Below are 20,498 nucleotides of genomic sequence, written 5' to 3'. Positions count from 1 at the left end.
AGATAACAATGCCAAGAACTAAAAATTTCACCATCTAATTAGGGAGGGGGAAATTCAGTACGGCCTTTCTTTCCTAATATCATCTGTAGTTTGAAAATGACTTGATGAAGGCTCTTTATAAAAGCCCCTCACTTTTCCTGGTACAAGAACAATTGCACTGAAAGCTACCGTACGATGGAGCGGGCACAAAAGCAGAGGAAGTGTGTGCATGACAAAGGGAGCGGAGGGGCAGCACAAGTAAGAGATCAGAAAAAGGATAAGGCTGGAGATTTCAAGGTCAAACTTGGTTAAAAAAAAAAAAAAAAACTCTCACTACCTGATGTGTCTATCAGAGGGTTTCACCTGGGATGGACACCCAGTTGGTCTGGGCAAGGGCAGGTATGGATGGCGGTGGGAGGCTGTAGATGGGTTGCAAGGTTGAAGAGAAGCAGAAAGATTCTAGAATTCATGCAGGTTTGGGTGCGTATGTGTTTCCTGGCGATCCACTGTTCCGTAGTTTGCATTACCTCCTCAGCTGGTCCCTGATCCAAAATAAAGTCTAGAAACATCAATCTAAGGACATGTCTACCTCTAAAGGAATATATTTATATTTTAGAAACTACCAGTACACATTCCCAGATATGCAACATCTTGTTTGCATCAAAACGCGTTTGAAGTATTTGATATTGAAATAAAACTCAGAAACTTGGGATTTTAAGTCTATTTCAAAATGACTTATCCTGAGAAGCACAATTTTCAAGGAACTTCTTTTAAATCAACAGTTCCAAGCGTGCAGCAGTGTGGGCAGCTCCTTCACTCCAGCAAAGGGCACTGACTTGAAGTCAGCCCTGATCAGACACCTCTGTCTCACCCGTGCACCTCTTCCATGGGCCATATAATGCATTGGGGCGCCTGGGTGGCTCAGTCAGTTAAGCATCTGCCTTTGGCTCAGGTCATGATCCCAGGGTCCTGGGATCGAGCACCGTGTCGGGCTCCCTGCTCAGCGGGAATCTGCTTCTCCCTCTCCCTCTGCTCCGCCCCCTGCTTGTGCTCTCCCTCTCTCTCTCTCAAATAAATAAATTAAATATTTAAACAATAAATATAAATATAAATATAAATTAAATAAACATATAAATATAATTATAAATATACATATTTATATAAATATATATTTATATATATAAATATATATAAAAATATAAATAAAAAATAAAAAAATAAAAATAATGCCTTATGTACAGTAAGGGCTTAAATGAAAGTAATAAAAGGTCTTTAAGTTACTAGTACAAAACAGACACAAAAAAATCCCAGGTGTGATTCCCCACTGACTCCTGCTTCCTCCATGAAATAATTTTCCAACACAAAATCTGGTCCAGTGATAGAGATGAATGAGGCTCTAGGCAACACTCCCATTGTCACCCAGACTCACACGGGTGAGCCCTCCCGCTAGGCAGCCGCCATTCCTGCTGCTGGTCATGTGACCTTTCTAAGGCTCCACCATCCCCATCAAAAAGATACTCTGACCCTCCTCCACGCAGAAATTCTATAGTTTACAGATGTAGCATCATAAATTGGGGAAGCACACTGATCCATTTTTGAAACGGGCACCCCTACACACAAAAGCTATACAGGACAGTTGACTATGTTTACTGAAGGGGTGTGTGTGTGTGTGTGTGTGTGTGTGTGTGTGTGTGTGTGTGTGTACCTCCCTTTAGAGAAATGAGTAAAGTAAAGTGTGAGGAATAACGGCTTGGCTGTGGATCTCGTGCATTAGAAAATGTTCTAAAATGTCCCTAAAGGTATTGTCATGGAAGTATCTCCTTTGTCTTGTGCACCTACCCACTATTCAGTGCTAAATTTTAACAAATGTCACAGCACAAAACTGGAAGGTGACAAAAATAAAATCATTTCTCAAGAATAATGGGAGACAGCTTTTGCTTTGGGACTAACAAATATTGGGGATTTGGGAATATCTGTTTCCCTTAGAACATAATCATTTTATGAAAGTCTGCTGTGAAACACCAGGTTGCATGGGATTTGACCTGCCCAGACACTTTGCACTGGGAGGAGAAGTTGATGTGAAATTGTGCTTCAGAGTAGTAGAAAAAATATATAGGAAAGGAAAAGCTCTCCTTAAAGCATTAAGAATAATTTGAAAGAAAATACCATAATTTTAATGGAACAGTTGCTCATTCAACATTCTTTCAATAAACATTTATCAAGCTACTATTATATGCCGGGCATCATAATGTTATATTTGAGGCAGTGGGAAGGTACAAATTTAAATAAAATCAAAATTAAGAAAATTATTTTTATCCTAGACAGTTTCATCTATTTGGGTTTTTCTCTAGTTGGGGAATATTGTTTCAAAAAACATAAAGCATATTATCCCCAAACCACATGAAATGTCCTAGATATGTCAACTATCCAAAATCATACCATATTTGAAAATGTTTTTCTTGGTTAAATAAGTCCCTACTCTCAAGTTACAGCTGTTATAAGTTGTTTGTCATTCAACTGACAACTTCTGTTGACTCTCACACACTTGGGTGCTGTAGAAAACCAAAAGACTTTTCAAAAGGCAGAACCTCTACTTTCTAGAGAGGGAAAACCGCAAGGTAAGACCCTGGATGAGTGTTTGAAACACCCTGTGCCTCAGTATTCTTATCTGGGAAGTGGGGCTGCTGAGAATAACCACCTACAGGGCTGTTAGAAGTTGTTCGATAGAACCTGACATAGATCACTAACCCAAACATTTTGGAAGTGTTTCAATGTAAGTTCAAACCTTCCCTCAAACAGGTCTTCTGATTTCTCTCTGGAGGTAAGGCAGAAAGTAAAGAGCCTCTTATTCTGGTTCATTGCTCATTATACATTATCTGATTTCTATTTAATAAAAGTAAACATTTAATAAAGCAAATGTTGTTTATTTTGATAAAACCCAAGAGATTATTAGTTCAGTCGCATTCTAACACCTTTCATTGAAATTGCAGGACTCCAGATCATTCATCATACCTGGCATTTTAGTAATTCCTCTTAAATAGAATAATTTCTGCTTTTGCTCCCTAATAAGCACACACAAACAGTTTCTTCTTTGTTTAGAAATCATGTAGTCCTGAGCACCTGCTTTCTGGAGCAGGAATAGTTTAGACAGAAGATAAATAATAACAACAACAATGCCAACATTTACACCAAACACTGTTCTAAGCATTTTACGTAGATTAACTCATTTAATCGTTACAACTACCTTATGATGTAGTTCTTGCTGTTGTTGCTCTCATTTTCCAATCGAGGAAACTGAGGCATAGAAAAGTTATGTGATCAGCCCAAGGCCACAGTGTGTGCTGTGGTAGATTGGGAATGTAGACCTAGACATCAGCTTCAGGGTCCATCCTAGTGCCTTCTGACGAGATAGACGAATACATAGCTAGAGACCAGGAATTGGCTAGGTATTTATAATTCATGGAGCACCTCCCCTGGCATTTCTAATCTTTATCAAAATACTGTGTCCAATTCTACAGAGAGGTAATTAATGTTGAAGCTCTCACAGCTGTGAAATTGGGACCCAAAGCCAGGTCTAAGTTCAAACCCAAGACATCACACAGACTGTTGGCAAAATGAAAGGTGAACAGAAGCCTGAAGCCTTCCCTGGAAGAGCATGTGACCCAGTTGGGAGATTTTGAAAACAGTCTATATTTGTTTATTTACTGTACCTGCTTATTAGCTTCTCCACAAAGGACATCTTGACTGTGCTCACACAAAGCAGCACGTGCTAGAGATTTTCAATTCTTTAAACAGTCCAATTCTGGACAGTCAATAGTGGGCATTATCACTATGTTTCCAGAAACTAAACAGACAAAAATATTCTATAACCCCCCCCCCTTTTTTAAGTAAGCTCCACACTCAATGTGGGGCTTGAACTCATGACTTCGAGATCAAGAATCACATGCTCTACCAACTGAGCCAGTCAGGGGCCCCTGTAAATATTCTCATTAGTTAGCCACACATGGACACAGCACAGCCATTACAAATAGGGCTTAGTTGTAGACGTTTCAATCCAAAATGATTGTTTATCCAACAAAAATACAGTTACTTTGGGATTGACTTTTGAATTTGGGGTACTTTGGGGGGAAATTTTTTTTTATTTATTTTTATTTTTTTATTTAAATTCAATTAGCCAACATACAGTACATCATTAGTTTCAGATGTAGTGTTCAATAATTTATCAGTTGTGTATAACACCCAGTGCTCATCACATCACAATATTTTTTGAATATAGTTGACACAAAAGGTTACATTGGTTTCAGGTGTACAACAAATACCATATGGTTTCACCCGCAGGGGAAATTTTGTATTGCATATAAGTTTTCAGATGACTAGCCATTTGGGAAATTTATTATTCATTTTTCCAGTAATAAATGTCCTCCTTTCCCTTAGGGGAGGAAGCATAGGACTCTAAATTACAAAATATCCACTGCACCTGAAAATAGAATCATTTATCAAAAGCGTGAGAGCTCACTTTATCATCAGATTGCTTCATATGTGTTATTTAGTAATGTGCCAGTGCAACCTAGAAAGTTGGGTGGGGGAGCAAGGTAACATGCAGTTTCGAAGTGGCAGAATTAGATTGAGAAAGTGAGTTTATATGCATATCATCTATATTAGTCAGCTCAGACTGCTATAACAAAATACCATACACTGGAGGGCTTAAACAACAGGAATGTACTCTCACAGTTCTGGAGGCTGGAAATCAGAGATTAGGGTACTGGTAGGGTTGGTTTCTGGTGAGAGCCCCCTTGCTTTCCCCCTGTGTGTTCACGTCTCTCTCCCACTTCTTATAAGGCCATAGTCCTACTGGACTAGAGCCCAACCCTTAAAACCTCATTTAACCTTAACTACCATTTAAAGATCTTATCTCTAAATATTGGGGGTTAGGGGTCATGAATGTGGGGACACAATTCGGTTCATAGCATGATCTGAAAATATAAGTCAAGCAGTTGGCCTATAGTCCCTGGTGTCTTGGCTCTGGAACATCTTGATTCTGTCCCCATCCTGGCCCCTAGCCCAGTCTGACACAAGGGCAGGCTACACACAGCTGAGGGGGAAGCAGCTAATCGTGTGGCTGCCAGCTGGCATTCTAACACAGCTGGGGCAGGGCAAAGGCGCCAGCACGAGAATAGTCATTCAGGTATGGGCACTCCGCACTGAAACTTTCTGCTTTTTCTTTCCTTCCTTTTGAAATTGTTTTTATTTCAGGATCTCATTTGATACACATTTGTCAGTTGTCAAGCAGGTGATAGAAAGATGTAAAATAGGTGTAATAGAGGGTCAAAAGAAATCAGGATTTGTCAATGTACTGGGTTGAAGAGCGCCCTCCCAAAATTCGTGTCCTTCTCGGAACCTCGAAATATGACCTCATTTGGAAATAGAGTCATCATAAATGTAATTAGTTAAGATGAGATCATCCTGGAGTAGGGTGGGCCCTTCATCCAATCTGACTGGTGTCCTTAGAGAAGAGAAGAGACATGCCCAGGACAGAGGCCATGTGACCAAAGAGCAGACATTGCAGTGATGCATCTATAAGCTGAGGAATGCCAAGGACCAGCTGGACCACCAGAAGCTCGGAGAAATGCATAGAATAGATTGTTCCCTAGAGCCTTCAGGGAGAGCATGGCCCTGCTGCCATTTTGATCCTGTACTTCTAGCCTCCAGAACTGTGAGAGCATACATTTCTGTTGTTTTAAGGTGTGTGTTAGCACCTAGTTTGTGAAATTTTGGAAACTAATAGTTAAAATCTGGAGGAAAAAAAAGAAAGAAGTAATTCAAAGGCAAATTCATTTGTGGTTGGAAAGAATGCTGAATGCTGCTTTAGTTACGCTCTGTGGAGGTGGCAGGAGCGGAGCAGACAGTAGGGAATAAGCAAGCCCAGGGGGAGAAGACAGGCCCAAAGTTAGGATCATCTACATAGACATGATGGACAAAGCCCCGGGAAAGAAATGAGACGACCAATAAAGAAAGTGGAGATTGGAAGATGCTGGGGGTAAAGACTGAGTTTTGGGGTCTATTTACATTTCTGAGCAGGGAGGAAAAAATAAGGAAAGAGATGGTGCAGAAATAATCAGAGAGGAGAAAGCCAACCAAAGGAGGGCAACCAATGGAGGAAGAAGGTCAATGGTTTAGCTTCTTCAAGGAAGTCAGAACTTGCCGTTGGGATTTGACATTAGGAAGTCCTGGGTGACCTTGAAAACGTAAGTTTCAGTAGCATGCAAGTGGTAGAGACCAGACCATGCAAGATTAGGAAGAAGTTATTCACTTGCTTTCTCCAGCATTTGGTGCTGGGCACATTCAAAAAGGGATTGTCGACTGGGTGACATGCAATGAGCCGCCATCTCTGAGAAAACTGCCCTGTACAGAAACCAATTAACATAATAGGTCTAGAACTGCTTTCCTTAACAGGCCTGCTTGCAAGGCTGACCCTTGGCTAGTGTCTGGTAACTGGAATTTCAGGAGGGTTCCTGCCACCTCACTGTGTCTAAACTATACAAACAATAGGGTTTCTTGAATACCTAAACTTTCCTTCTGGGAGTCTGGAATTTTGGTACATGCCTGGTAGAGAGTGCCCACATGACTGGCCTCCAGTAAAATCCTTAAACACTGAATCGCTAATGAGTTCCCTGGTAGAAAGTATTTTATACTTGTCATCGTTCCCTGCTATGGGGATTAAGTGTGACCTATGCGAATCTATGCGGAAGAAAGTCCTGGAAGCTTGTGCCTGGTTTCCTCCAGACTTCTCCCCATACACCTTCTCCCTTTGCTGATTTTGCTCTGTATCCTCTCACTGTAATAAATCACAGAGGTGAGTAAAATTATATGCTTAATCCTGGGAGTCCGCCTAGCAAATCACCAAGCCTCTGAAACATGCATAAAATAAAAATTCTATGAGATTAAGTCTAAGACAAAAAAAAAAAAAAAAAAAAGAGAGCTGGCTTAAGAAATGAAATATTCAATTTGGAATTTTAATATTCTGCCATTTTATTAGGAGAGGGACCAGTAAAACCATCTTCTATCTACATATGGAAGCTGAGGCAGGGAAAAAAGAGATTTGCTCCCTGGTCACCAGCTAATCTGTGGGAGCTGCAATCAGCAGCCAAAATCCCCTGGTGATCCTTGGTAGGAAACCAAGCAGTGTGTGAGGCTGACCTAATGACCCAACACCTTCTCGGCCGAAGGGGTGTTTCATACACATACACACACCCTGAGAGGCTCTGGGATAAATTTGCTACCACATTTTCCTTGCCTTTCCTTGTCTTTCCTTGTCTTTTTCCTTTCCTTCCTTCCTTCCCTCCTTCCTCTCTCTTCCTTTCTTCCTTTCTTTCTTTTTTAAAATATTATGTTAACATGTCCTTAGGCATGTGTCTACTTGTCTCAGAAGTTCAAAAGTCAAAACCATTTTTTTGTTTTGTTTTGAGCTATAATCTTCAATACAATTTCTGATTTTGAGAATGGGAATGTGTCTTCTCTCTGAAGGCTGACACTTAGTAGATTTCCTGTTCACTCTGGACCTTTCAGGATCTCACTAGTGGTTTATTTCCGGAATGCCAGACTTGAGCCACCTGTCTAACATCACCTTCATTCCCAGTGTCAGGCGGAGTTTCCTCTGCATTCCCCACACAGGTTTTAATTACTTTCAGGTGGCAGCAGAGTAGCATGCAAAACCTAATTTAGTGAGAAGAGACTTAAGTGGCAAAAGTATAAACAAGTAATGGCTTTTAAAAAAGAAAGAGACCAGGACCCTCCTTTCCTGTGCACTTGCCCATTTTTCAGTTATCCCGCTTGCTCAAAATATAGCACAGTGAAAATACTACATCTCTCCACCTTTCTAATTCCAGTCTGCTACATCCGTCCTGTGCTGATTTCGAGTGTTTGTCATGAGCCTCCTACTTGCTGGAAATCAAGATAGATGGGGAGGCAGGGAGGAAGGAAGGAAGGAAGGAAAGAAGGAAGGGAGGGACGGAGGAAAGGAAAATGCTCCTTTAACAGTTTCCATTTGGACCTACAAATTTCTTTTTCAGTGAATGTGAAAGCAATGCTTTTTTCTTCCTGCAACTCCCTGGTACTTTTATTTATTTTTTGATTTAAATTCATTTAGCCAACATACAGTTCATCATTAGTTTCAGATATGGAGTTCAGTAATTCATCCGTTGCCTAGAACACCCAGTGCTCATCACATCCCTGGACTTTTTAAAATCAAAGACCAGGCCTTCAGGTGACAATAGGCCTGTCCCCTAAGTCATTTTGATGTTGATCGCATTCCCTTTACTCACAAGCACCTTGAGGGCAGAATTGGGTCTTATCACCACCACGGCAACCTGAGCAGCTTTGTCGCAGGTCACCTTGAAAATGCTCAGTGACCAGGAGTAAAATGAAAATACGAGTGCCTTAGGAGGCAAGAACGTGCACTCTCTTAGAGTTGCGGGGCTCATGAACGGTGACAACGGGCCACATACAGCCCTCCTTACTCTCAGAAGCTGTGCCCCCCACTCCAAAAGACAACAGAGGACATCAAACCTGCTCTTAGTTTAAGTTTGCTGAAACGTGAGAACCTTGCCTACCTGGAGTGACTGTATCTACGATGTAATGGTTTTCCCCAGCCTAAAATGCAAACCAACGTTCTCTTAACCGGCCCCCACTTCTGGGAAAGCTTCTGTCTCCCGCACTTGTGTCCCTCTCACACACTGCAGGTGTGTGCTCCTGTGGTGGTCGCCCCTCTGCCTGTCCCCATGCTCACACCACACACAGCACGGTAATCTCCCCGCTCAGCTCCCTGAGAGCAGAAGCCATCTCCACAGGGGGCTTCTTCAAGCCCAGATCCCGCCTTATCTATGGTGACCAGACCCAAATACTGCATCCATAAACCACCACGAGTGGAGTGTTTCATGTGAAGTGCTGGGCTAATGTCCTTTGATATTTAATGTGGGCAGAAAATGTTCACTTTTACCCAAAATACAGGAAAGAGATAATCATCTGTTGACTTGAACTCATTGATCCTAAGAGATAACATTCTCCTTGAGTCATCACTAATAGAGGTGTTCAGATGGGAAATATCGTAACAGAAAATTGGGCCAGTGCTAAAGAGGGAGGCCGATTCTCTGGGAATAGTAAAATGTTCAGTTTCCATTTTCCAAATCCAGTTACCCTTGGGCTGTGTCTTTGATGTTAATGTAGCTAAACCCCCGGTGAGATTCTCAGAATTTTATCAGAGGAAACAGACACAGAATGCTGCGCTCTCTCATTGCCAGCCTCCCTAATCAGGAAGAAACTCACAACGGGCCACTGAGTGAAACCCAAATATAAAGCTGTCAATATTGTTCTTTGCCAGGATGGGGTCTTCTGTATCTCCACATCAGCAATACCTCCCAAGGCATATCACTATCCAAACTACTACACTTTTACTGGGCTACACTAATATTCTAATATTTAAAAGGCTCTCATGTGTGATCAGAGGAAGAGAAGTGATAAGGTTGTTGGAAAATGAGTATGGACATCATCGCTCTTGCTTTTCCTGGCTCCTTTCTCTTAGGTAGAAGGCAGTAGATCGTGGAGGACAGTAGATGCACAATGTGCACCTGTCCCTGAGATGCATTCCCTCCACACATTCCCCAGTGCCTATCACCCATCGGCCAGAGTATGAGAGTGAAGGTGGACCACACGCCATCCTGTGGTCAGGTGAAGAGCCCAGGGAGATGGCAAAGCAGAGCACACAGTAGCATCAGACATCACGTGCCTCTCCTTCCCCTGGGGGAATTATGGGATGGCTACTTCTCAGCCTGTTTTTTCAGCTCTGGCTGCTATATATATATATATGGACATATATATAAAATACAATACCACAGGCTGGGTGGCTTCAACAAGAGGCATTTATTTTTCACAATTCTGGAGGCTGGTAGTCCAAGAACAGGCTGCCTCAACAGTCGGGTTGTGTAAGAGCCCTCTTCTGAGATTCACTGTGCTCATACAGTGGAGAAGGCAGGCCCTGGTATCTCTCATTTTAAGGACACTAATCCCATCATGGAGTGTCCCACCCTCATGACCTCCTCAAGCCCTAATTCTTCCAAAGGCTCTACCTCCGAATACCATCACATTGGGAGTTGGGACCTCAACATATGAATTTTAAGAGGACATGGACATTCAGTCCATAACAAGACCATTGGAGGATTCTTTCCAAAGATCATTTAAAATAAATGAACCCATTTATCCTCTTAATTTGGTGATCTAATGACCTCATCTGATAAGAGAGGCACAGCTTGATTCCTGAGTCTAGAGTCAGGCCAACTTAAACCTCCCCTGGAAAGAAATCAATGCCTGACCTCATGTGTAATAAGCTAATGAACACAACTGTTGGAACAGCTAATGAATCCATACAGCTCACAATGAAACCCAGACAGACATGACTGGTGCTTCTCACCCCTGCAAGAACATAGCCCAGTCATCGATTTGCTCAACCAAAGTAAAAGGCAAAAATTAGTAGGACATGCCCATAGAAGCCATTCCTTTCTTTTTATAGGAATTCACCAATATTTACATTTTTTCCTAGGCGACAGATATCCACTCACCTTAGCCTAGGTTTCCAAAGAACCCTGGCCTAGAAGGTCTGCAGAAGCTGGATGCTCACCAACCAGAAGCAGGCCTTGCCTCTTTGGCCTTCCCCCAGGGAGCTCTGGACCCAAGAGGCTGAGGGGGTGGACAAGAGCGGAGCCCCAGGGAACAGGCCTCTCCCTGTGCAGGCGACCTCCTGCCATGAGCCCCATGTAGGCAGGGACAGTGGCCAAGGCCCTGGGTGGCCTGTGGGAGCTCCAGCTTTCTTGGATCAGCCCCAAACCCGGTCTTCTCTTCCCCCTCTATCCACTGCGGTGGAGACTCACACAGCCTCGTTTTCATGGAGGATTTGGTTCACTGCCCTCCTCCATCGAAGGAAGTGATGTGTGCAGAGCAGGCATGTTTCCTGGGAGCATTCCCAGCCAGATTCACTGACGGCTGGGCTGTCTTGGAATCCCAGAAAGACTGACACGGGGTGACGGCCCCTGCTAACCACCAAGCTAAATCAGTTTAGCAAGGAGGCACCGAGGCACCGGGGCTATCCATTTATTTACAAATCACAGACAGATTAACCTTTTGCAGACAATCTGCTATGCATACAATCCAGATGTCCCCCTGCTGCCTACAGGATGGAGGCCCCAGGCTCATTCTCTGAACCTCCTGACCTCCTACGTGTACTCCCCTGTGCCCCACCTCACTCAGGGCCCTGGCCGCCAGCGAGAAATGTAATCCTTCTCCACCAAAACCATAAGGAACTGGCTTATTAATTAAGATCCCCCAATGTTTTTAACCATTTTGTCACCTCCAGTGGCTTCATGACCTCCTTCTCTGGGCATTTTTGGCAGCCCCAATGGGTGGAGCTCGGGTGTTGGAAACAGGGTCCAACAGCAAGCCACTGCAAGTTGCATTACAAGGATAATTCCCAGACTTCCTGTTTACAGATCATAACACTGCAACGGGGTGCTGTTCTCATGTCAGACTCCCTGAGAATGCAAACAGCTCTGACTCACTGTCTTTCTGGGTGTGTCTCAGTCTCTCTGTCTCTCTCTCTCCGTCTCTCTCTGTCTGTATACACATACACACACACGCACACACACACCATGTGAGCCATGTGGAGCATCTTGAGAATGCCTTGTGTTTGGTTAGATGGCTTACTTACAAACAAAAACCTGCTACTGAAGTATCCCTTAATGAGATCAAAGCCTATACTACATTGGTTTTCTCAATACTTTTGGGCAAAAAAGAAAAGCCAAGTACTTATCCCTGGCACACATTGTTTTTAAATTTCTGCCAAAGGGTAAAGCTCCCATGCATGATTGAAGAGATGTGGGCGTCGTCAGAACCCATCAGCAAGACCCCAGCTCTGTGTTTGCATATCAGCACCCTTTCTGCTCACCAGATATAAAATTCCATTTATTTTATTTTATTAGGTTCATGTTTGAAAAAAAAAAATTCTATTCACATCGATTGCAACAAGATGAAACCTTCATGGGGATACCACTAACTAAAGATGCCTAGGAAACATAAGAATGCACACAGTATATTTTTTAAATATAACTTATCTTGTGAACATATAAAACATATCTATACACATAGATATCTATATCGATAGGTATATAAAACCTTCGGTAGATATTTCTATTTCTCACCCAGATCTCCAGTGGTTCTCTCCTTCCGGGCACACCTAACTGAAGTAAGATACACCATGTGACCTGCTTTGGCCAATTAAATATTAACAGAAATGAATATGTCTCCTCAAGTAAAAGTACACGGAGACAGTTTGCAATCCTCCACTGTTCTCTCCCTCTTCACAGCGAACCCCGGGGGCTGTCTGATGGCTGTTCTATGATGGCTGAGCCTCCATCAGCCCAGTCCCCCGAGTGTGGGAGATTGCAAATCCCGTCCATCCTCCCCTCGGTGCACCCACAAGCCCTCACTACGTGCATGTGAATACCCTTCCACTCTGGCCCTGGGCTCAGCCAGAGGGACTTGTCATCGGATCTCTCCATCCGCCATTAAGAAACTAAAATGACCTCAAAACAGAAGCCCTTAAACCCATTAATTAAAGACAACAAGTAGGGGTATCCAGCTGGCTCAGTCGGGAGAGCATGTGACGCTTTGTCATGAGTTCAAACCCCACACTGGGTTTAGAGATTACTAAAAATAAATAAATATTTTAAAAACCACAACAAATACAAGTGTACAGGTGAGTCTATTACGATTATTTGCAATCATATTTCAGGAATTAAGCTTAGTATTTTTTCCATACTTTAAGTTAAATTATGATGATTAATCAACATAACAGCAAGGCACTTATTGTTCAGTGAAGTTCGAGGGACTCTGGACAGCGTTAAGAAAACCTGATAATGTCTGTTACATGCTAGTTTATTGGATGTACTTTAAAGAACAAAGATTTAATTTTTTCTAATGGTTTAATGACTGTTTTAATGGTTAACTACACTGGCAACCTACACTGTCTAGAAAATCAATAAGCTGAAAAACAGAAATGCTATGTCACCGTGAGAGTTTAGTTCCAATTTCTTAGGTCTATAAATGAGCAAAATTTGGGGGGTATTCAAGAGTTATATGAAAGCATGTGTGTGTGCACACTTGTACACACATCCACACAGACATGTAAAGAAAAGCAGGCATTTATAACGTGTTATAGCACATTGGATGCTCATCACCACTGTTCTCTGAAAGCAGCCCAGGGTCACTCACTATCCAAAGATGAGCAAAGCAGGAGCACTGGACCCTTTCCAGGTAAACAGCAAGGGGGCAAGAAATCTACTTAAACACCACAAGAAAAGAACCATAAGATCTTAGAAGCAAAATTTCAGTTGCGTCATTTCCAGGTTCTGAAAATAAACCTTTATTATATATATATATATATATATATATATATATATATATATATATATATCAGTAATGAATACATATTCTGAATAGAATCTTCAAGAAAGAGGTCAGAGACATCACATAGTTCTTAAGACATTTGAAATGGTCACAGTGAAAACCAGAGCTTCTGTTTCCCAGATTATAGTTTCAGGCTATCAGTTGTAAGTGTTATCACTGAGGTCTCTCACAGGTGCAAAAACCCTACTGCCCTATTTTCAGGAGCAGAAACAAGCCAAAATTGCCTCTGAGAAGTAACATGATAGCTATATGTACAGTAACTTACTTCTGTCCATCAGCCAATTCACTGAAGAATATCTGAATCGAGCCACGAAAGCAATATAAAGCACTGAAGTCACACAATCCTCAAAGAGCGTCAACAATACATATGCTAATTCTTATTAGGATGAACACAGATCCAGCGACCCAATTCAATACCTGGAACAGCCTGAAGGTGAGCCCCACGTCCTGCGCCCCGGACGTGCCCCACCTACCTGAGATGAGTGACACGGTATCTTTCTCCCAGGAGACGACGGTGACGTACGCCTCCACCGAGGAGGGGATAATGCACTTGAAGACCGCAACATTGCCTCTCATGGTTTTCTGGTCCTCCACACGGACTGTATAGGGCTCCCGTAAAACTGGAAGGCAAGGAGAGAACCCTTCGTAAGATACCTCAGCAGGAGCTCATTCTGGGAGAACGTCATAAATAAATATATGCACTGTAGCTTACATAGAGTAACTGTACCAAATACAGTCATTGGGGGAAAAAAAAAGTGAAGAAACCTGCAGTTCATGTCTTAAAAACTTTCATCCCCTTCACAAACAAACCACAGTTTTCTTTAATTATGTTATGTTAATCACCATACATTACATCATTAGTTTTTGATGTAGTGTTCCATGATTCATTGTTCCCGTACAACACCCACTGCTCCATTCAGAACGTGCCCTCTTTAATACCCATCACCAAGCTAACCCATCTTCCCACCCCCTCCCCTCTAGAACCCTCAGTTTGTTTTTCAGAGTCCATCATCTCTCATGGTTCGTCTCCCCCTCCGATTTCCCCCCTTCATTCTTCCCCTCCTGCTATCTTCTTCTTCTTCTTCTTCTTCCTTCTTTTTCTTAACATATAATGTATTATTTGTTTCAGAGGTACAGGTCTGTGATTCAACAGTCTTGCACAATTCACAGCTCTCACCATAGCACACACCCTCCCCAATGTCTATCACCCAGCCACCCCCTCCCTCCCACCCCCCACCACTCCAGCAACCCTCAGTTTGTTTCCTGAGATTAAGAATTCCTCATACCAGTGAGGTCATGTGATACATGTCTTTCTCTGATTGACTTTTTTCGCTCAGCATTACACTCTCCAGTTCCATCCACATCGATGCAAATGGCAAGATTTTATTCCTTCTGATGGTTGCATAATATTTCATTGTATATATATATATACCACATCTTCTTTATCCATTCATCTGTCAATGGACGTCTTGGCTCTTCCCACAGTTCAGCTACTGTGGACATTGCTGCTATAAACATCGGGGTGCACGTACCCCTTCGGATCCCTACATTTGTATCTTTGGGGTAAATACCCAGTAGTGTAATTGCTGGATCGTATGTTAGCTCTACTTTCAACTTTTTGAAGAACCTCCATACTGTTTTCCATAGGGGCCGCACCAGCTTGCATTCCCACCAACAGCGTAGGAGGGTTCCCCTTTCTCCACATCCCCGCCAACATCTGTCGTTTCCTGACTTGTTAATTTTAGCAATTCCGACTGGTGTGAGGGGATATCTCATTGAGGTTTTGATTTGGATTTCCCTGATGCCGAGCGATATTGAGCACTTTTTCATGTGTATGTTGGCCATTTGGATGTCTTCTTTGGAAAAAGGTCTGTTCATGCCTTCTGCCCATTTCTTGATTGGATCATTTGCTCTTTGGGTGTTTAGTTTAAGAAGTTCTTATAAATTTTGGATACTAGCCCTTTATCTGATATGTCATTTGCAAATATCTTCTCCCATCCTGTTGGTTGTCTTTGGTTTTGTTGACTGTTTCTTTTGCTGTGCAAAAGCTTTTTATCTTGATGAAGTGCAAATAGTTCATTTTTGCTCTTGCTTCCTTGCCTTTGGCGATGTTTCTAGGAAGAAGTTGCTGTGGCTGAGGTCAAAGAGGTTGCTGCCTGTGTTCTCCTTTAGGATTTTGATGGACTCCTGTCTCACATTTAGGTCTTTCAACCATTTGGAGTCTATTTTTGTGTGTGGTGTAAAGAAATGGTCCAGTTTCATTCTTCTGCATGTGGCTGTCCAATTTTCCCAACACCATTTGTTGAAGAGCCTGTCGTTTTTCCACTGGACATTCTTTCCTGCTTTGTCGAAGATGAGTTGACCCTAGAGTTGAGGGTCCATTTCTGGGCTCTCTATTCTGTTCCATTGATGTATGTGTCTGTTTTTGTGCCAGTACCATACTGTCTTGATGATGACAGCTTTGTAATAGAGCTGGAAGTCCGGAATTGTGATGCCGCCAGCTTTGCTTTTCTTTTTCAACATTCCTCTGGCTATTCAAGGTCTTTTCTGGCTCCATACAAATTTTAGGATTATTTGTTCCATTTCTTTGTAAAAAGTGCATGCTATTTTGATCGAGATTGCATTGAATGTGTAGATTGCTCTAGGTACCATTGACATCTTCACAATATTTGTTCTTCCAATTCATGAGCATGGAATGTTTTTCCATTTCTTTGTGTCTTCCTCAATTTCTTTCATGAATATTTTATAGTTTTCTGAGTACAAATCCTTTGCCTCTTTGGTTAGATTTATTCCTAGGTACCTTACGGTTTTGGGTGCAATTGTAAACGGTATTGAATCCTTAATTTCTCTTTCTTCTGTCTTGTTGTTGGTGTATAGGAATACCACTGATTCTGTGCATTGATTTTTATATCCTTCCACTTTACTGAATTCCTGTATGAGTTCTAGCAGTTTAGGGTGGAGTCTTTTGGGTTTTCCACATAAAGTATCATATCATCTGCAAAGAGAGAGAGTTTCACTTCTTTGCCGATTTGGATGCCTTTGATTTCTTTTTGTTGTCTGATTGCTGTGGCTAGGACTTCTAATACTATGTTGAATAGCAATGGTGAGAGTGGACATCCCTGCCGCGTTCCTGACCTTAGGGGGAAAGCTCTCGGTTTTCCCCCACTGAGAATGATATTTGCTGTGGGTTTTTCATAGATGGCTTTTATGATATTGAGGTATGTACCCTCTATCCCTATACTCTGAAGAGTTTTGATCAAGAAAGGATGCTGTACTTTGTCAAATGCTTTTTCTGCATCCATTGAGAGGATCATAAGGTTCTTATTCTTTCTTTTATGAATGTACTGTATCCCATTGATTGATTTGCAGATGTTGAACCAACCTTGCAGCTCAGGGATAAATCCCACTTGGTTGTGGTGAATAATCCTTTTAATGTACTCTTGGATCCTATTGGCTAGAATTTGGGTGAGAATTTTTGCATCCATGTTCATCAAGAATATTGGTTTGTAATTCTCCTTTTTGATGGGGTCTTTGTCTGCTTTGGGATCAAGGTAATGGTGGCCTCATAAAACGAGTTTGGAAGTTTTCCTTCCATTTCTATTTTTTGGAACAGTTTCAGAAGAATAGGTATTAATTTTTCTTGAAATGTTTGGTAGAATTCCCCTGGGAAGCCATCTGGCCCTGGGCTCTTGTTTGTTTGGGAGATTTTTGATGAGTGCTTCAATTTCCTTAGTATTTATAAGTCTGTTCAGGTTTTCTATTTCTTCCTGGTTCCATTTTGGTAGTTGATACATCTCTAGAAATGCATCCATTTCTTCTAGATTATCTAATTTGCTGGCATAGAGTTGCTCATAATATGTTCTTATAATTGTTTGTATTTCTTTGATGTTGGTTGTGATCTCTCCTCTTTCATCCACGATTTTGTTGATTTGAGTCATTTCTCTTTTCTTTTTGATAAGTCTGGCCAGGGGTTTATCAATCTTGTTAATTCTTTCAAAGAACCAGCTCCTCGTTTTGTTGATCTGTTCTACTGTTGTTTTGGTTTCTATTTCATTGATTTCTGCTCTGATCTTTATTATTTCTCTTCTCCTGCTGGGTTTAGGCTTTATTTGCTGTCCTTTCTCCAGCTCCTTTAGGTGTAGGGTTAGGTTGTGTATTTGAGACCTTTCTTGTTTCTTGAGAAAGGCTTGTATTGCTACATACTTTCCTCTTAGGGCTACCTTTGCTGCATCCCAAAGATTTTGAACAGTTGTGTTTTCATTTTCATTTGTTTCCATGAATTTTTTTAATTCTTCTTTTTACTTTCCTGGCTGACCCATTCATTCTTTAGTAGGAAGCTCTTTAGCCTCCATGTATTTGAGTTTTTTCCGACTTTCCTCTTGTGACTGAGGTCTAGTTTCAAAGCACTGTGGTCTGAAAATATGCAGGGAATGATCCCAATCTTTTGGTACCGGTTGAGACCTGATTTGTGACCTAGGATGTGATCTATTCTGGAGGATGTTCCATGGGCACTAGAGAAGAATGTGTATTCTGTTGCTTTGGGATGGAATGTTCTGAATATATCTGTGAAGTCCATTTGGTCCAGTGTGTCATTTAAGGTCTTTATTTCCTTGTTGATCTTTTGCTTAGATGATCTGTCCATTTCAGTCAGGGGGGTGTTAAAGTCCCCCACTATTATTGTATTGTTGTCAATGTGTTTCTTTGCTTTTCTTATTAACTGCCTTATATAATTGGCTGCTCCCATGTTAGGGACATAGATATTTACAATATTTAGATCTTCTTGTTGGATAGACCCTTTAAGTAGGATATACTGTCCTTCCTCATCTCTTATTACAGTCTTTGGTTTAAAACCTAATTTGTCTGATATAAGGATTGCCACCCCAGCTTTCTTTTGGTGTCCATTAGCATGGTAAATGGTTTTCCACCCCCTCACTTTCAATCTGGGGGTGTCTTTGGGTCTAAAATGAGTCTCTTACAGACAGCATATCAATGGGTCTTGTCTTTTTATCCAATCTGATAGTCTGTGTCTTTTGATTGGGGCATTGAGCCCATTTACATTCAGGGTAGCTACTGAAAGATAGGAATTTAGTGCCATTGTATTGCCTGTAAGGTGACTGTTACTGTATATTGTGTGTGTTCCTTTCCGGTCTATGTTGCTTTTAGGCTCTCTCTTTGCTTAGAGGACCCCTTTCAATATTTCTTGTAGTGTTGGTTTCATGTTTGCAAATTCCTTTAGTTTTTGTGTGTCCTGGAACCCATTTATCTCTCCTTCTATTTTCAATGACAGCCTAGCTGGATATAGTATTCTTGGCTGCATATTTTTCTCATTTAGTGCTCTGAATATATCATGCCAGCCCTTTCTGGCCTGCCAGGTCTCTGTGGATAGGTCTGTGGCCAATCTAATGTTTCTACCATTGTAGGTTACAGATCTCTTCTCCTGAGCTGCTTTCAGGATTTCCTCTTTGTCTCTGAGACTCATAAGTTTTACTCTTAGATGTCGGGGTGTTGACCTATTTTTATTGATTTTGAAAGGGGTTCTCTGTGCCTCCTGGAATTTGATGCCTGTTTCCTTCCCCAAATTAGGGAAGTTCTCTGCTATAATTTCCTCCAATATACCTTCTGTCCCTCTCTTTCTTTTTCTTCTGGGATCCCAATTATTCTAATGTTGTTTTGTCTTATGGTATCACTTATCTCTCAAATTCTGCCCTCGTGATCCAGTAGTTGTTTATCTCTCTTTTTCCCAGCTTATTTTCCATCATTTGGTCTTCTATGTCACTAGTTCTCTCTTCTGCCTCATTTACCCTAGCCTCCATTTTTCATTGCACCTCATTAATAGCCTTTTTGATTTTGACTTGGTTAGATTTTAGTTCTGTTATTTCTCCAGAAAGGGATTCTCTAATAACTTCCATGTTTTTTTCAAGCCCAGCTGGTATCTTTAAAATCATCATTCTGAACTCTAGTTACATCGTACTAATGTCCATATTGATTAGGTCCCTGGCAGTCAGTACTGCCTCCTGTTCTTTTTGTTGAGGTGATTTTTTTCCGTCTTGTCATTTTTGTCCAGAGGAGAATGGATGAATGAGAGAACAAACTGCTAACAGGGTAACAACGTCCCCAGAAAATATACACTAAACAAATCAGAAAAGACCTGAAACCGGGGGAAAAGAAAGGGAAAGAAAAAAAAAAAAGAAAGAAAGAAAAAGATAAAAACAAACACAAAAAAACAGAATATGATCAAATATGATCAGGCTGGTGCATAGATCAGTGCCACACACTAGATTTTGGGCGTATTTTGGTCTGTTAGAAGAAAGTGCCTCCCAAAATTTTAAAGAAAGAAAAACTTATATATGTACAAATATAAGGGTTAATACGATGAAGAGATGGAATATGACTGTAAAGATGAAAATTATAAAAGATTTTATAAAAGGAATTGATAAGAAGTTGGTTGAAAAAAGAAAGAAGAGGATTTAAAAAAAAAAAGAAAATGTGCTATGGTGAGCACTGTGAATTGTACAAGACTGATGAATCACGGATCTGTACTTCTGAAACAAATAATGCAATATATGTTAAGAAAAAAAAGAAGAAGATAGCAGGAGGGGAAGAATGAAGGGGAGTAAGTCGGAGGGAGAGATGAACCATGAGAGACGATGGACTCTGAAAAACAAACTGAGGGTTCTAGAGGGGAGGGGGGTGGGGGGATGGGTTAGCCTGGTGATGGGTATTAAAGAGGGCACATTCTGCGTGGAGCACTGGGTGTTATGCACAACAATGAATCATGGGACACTACATCAAAAACTAATGATGTAATGTATGGTGATTAACATAACAATAAAAAATTATTTAAAAAAAATAAAGGTACAGGGAACTCACAAAAAGAAAAAAGAAAAAAAAGGGAGAGAATGTGATCAGGCAGGAGACTAGAACAAAGCCATAAACTAGAGATTTAGGGTATATTTTGATCTGTTAGATGAAACTGTATCTCAACATTTTAAGGAGAGAACAACTTATAT

At 41.3% G+C, this 20,498-nt stretch overlaps 1 protein-coding gene across 1 annotated transcript in view; it reads right to left on the bottom strand.

Moving 5' to 3' along the window:
* The window catches only part of DSCAM (DS cell adhesion molecule), a 672,449-nt gene that overhangs the window by 634,373 nt on the left and 17,578 nt on the right, over positions 1–20,498 (bottom strand). The window contains exon 3 of the mRNA XM_028126500.2: positions 13,962–14,108. Coding sequence (XP_027982301.1) covers positions 13,962–14,108 — 147 coding nt within the window. The remainder of the gene's footprint in view (positions 1–13,961; positions 14,109–20,498) is intronic.

This window comes from Eumetopias jubatus, unplaced genomic scaffold (genome assembly GCF_037043125.1).
Source record: "Eumetopias jubatus isolate StellerSeaLion01/CBP00866 unplaced genomic scaffold, mEumJub1_p1.0 scaffold_1, whole genome shotgun sequence".
Classification (NCBI taxonomy): Eukaryota; Metazoa; Chordata; class Mammalia; order Carnivora; family Otariidae; genus Eumetopias; species Eumetopias jubatus.
Note: the sequence above shows the minus strand (reverse complement) of the source record. Positions and strands in the feature narration are given on the sequence as shown.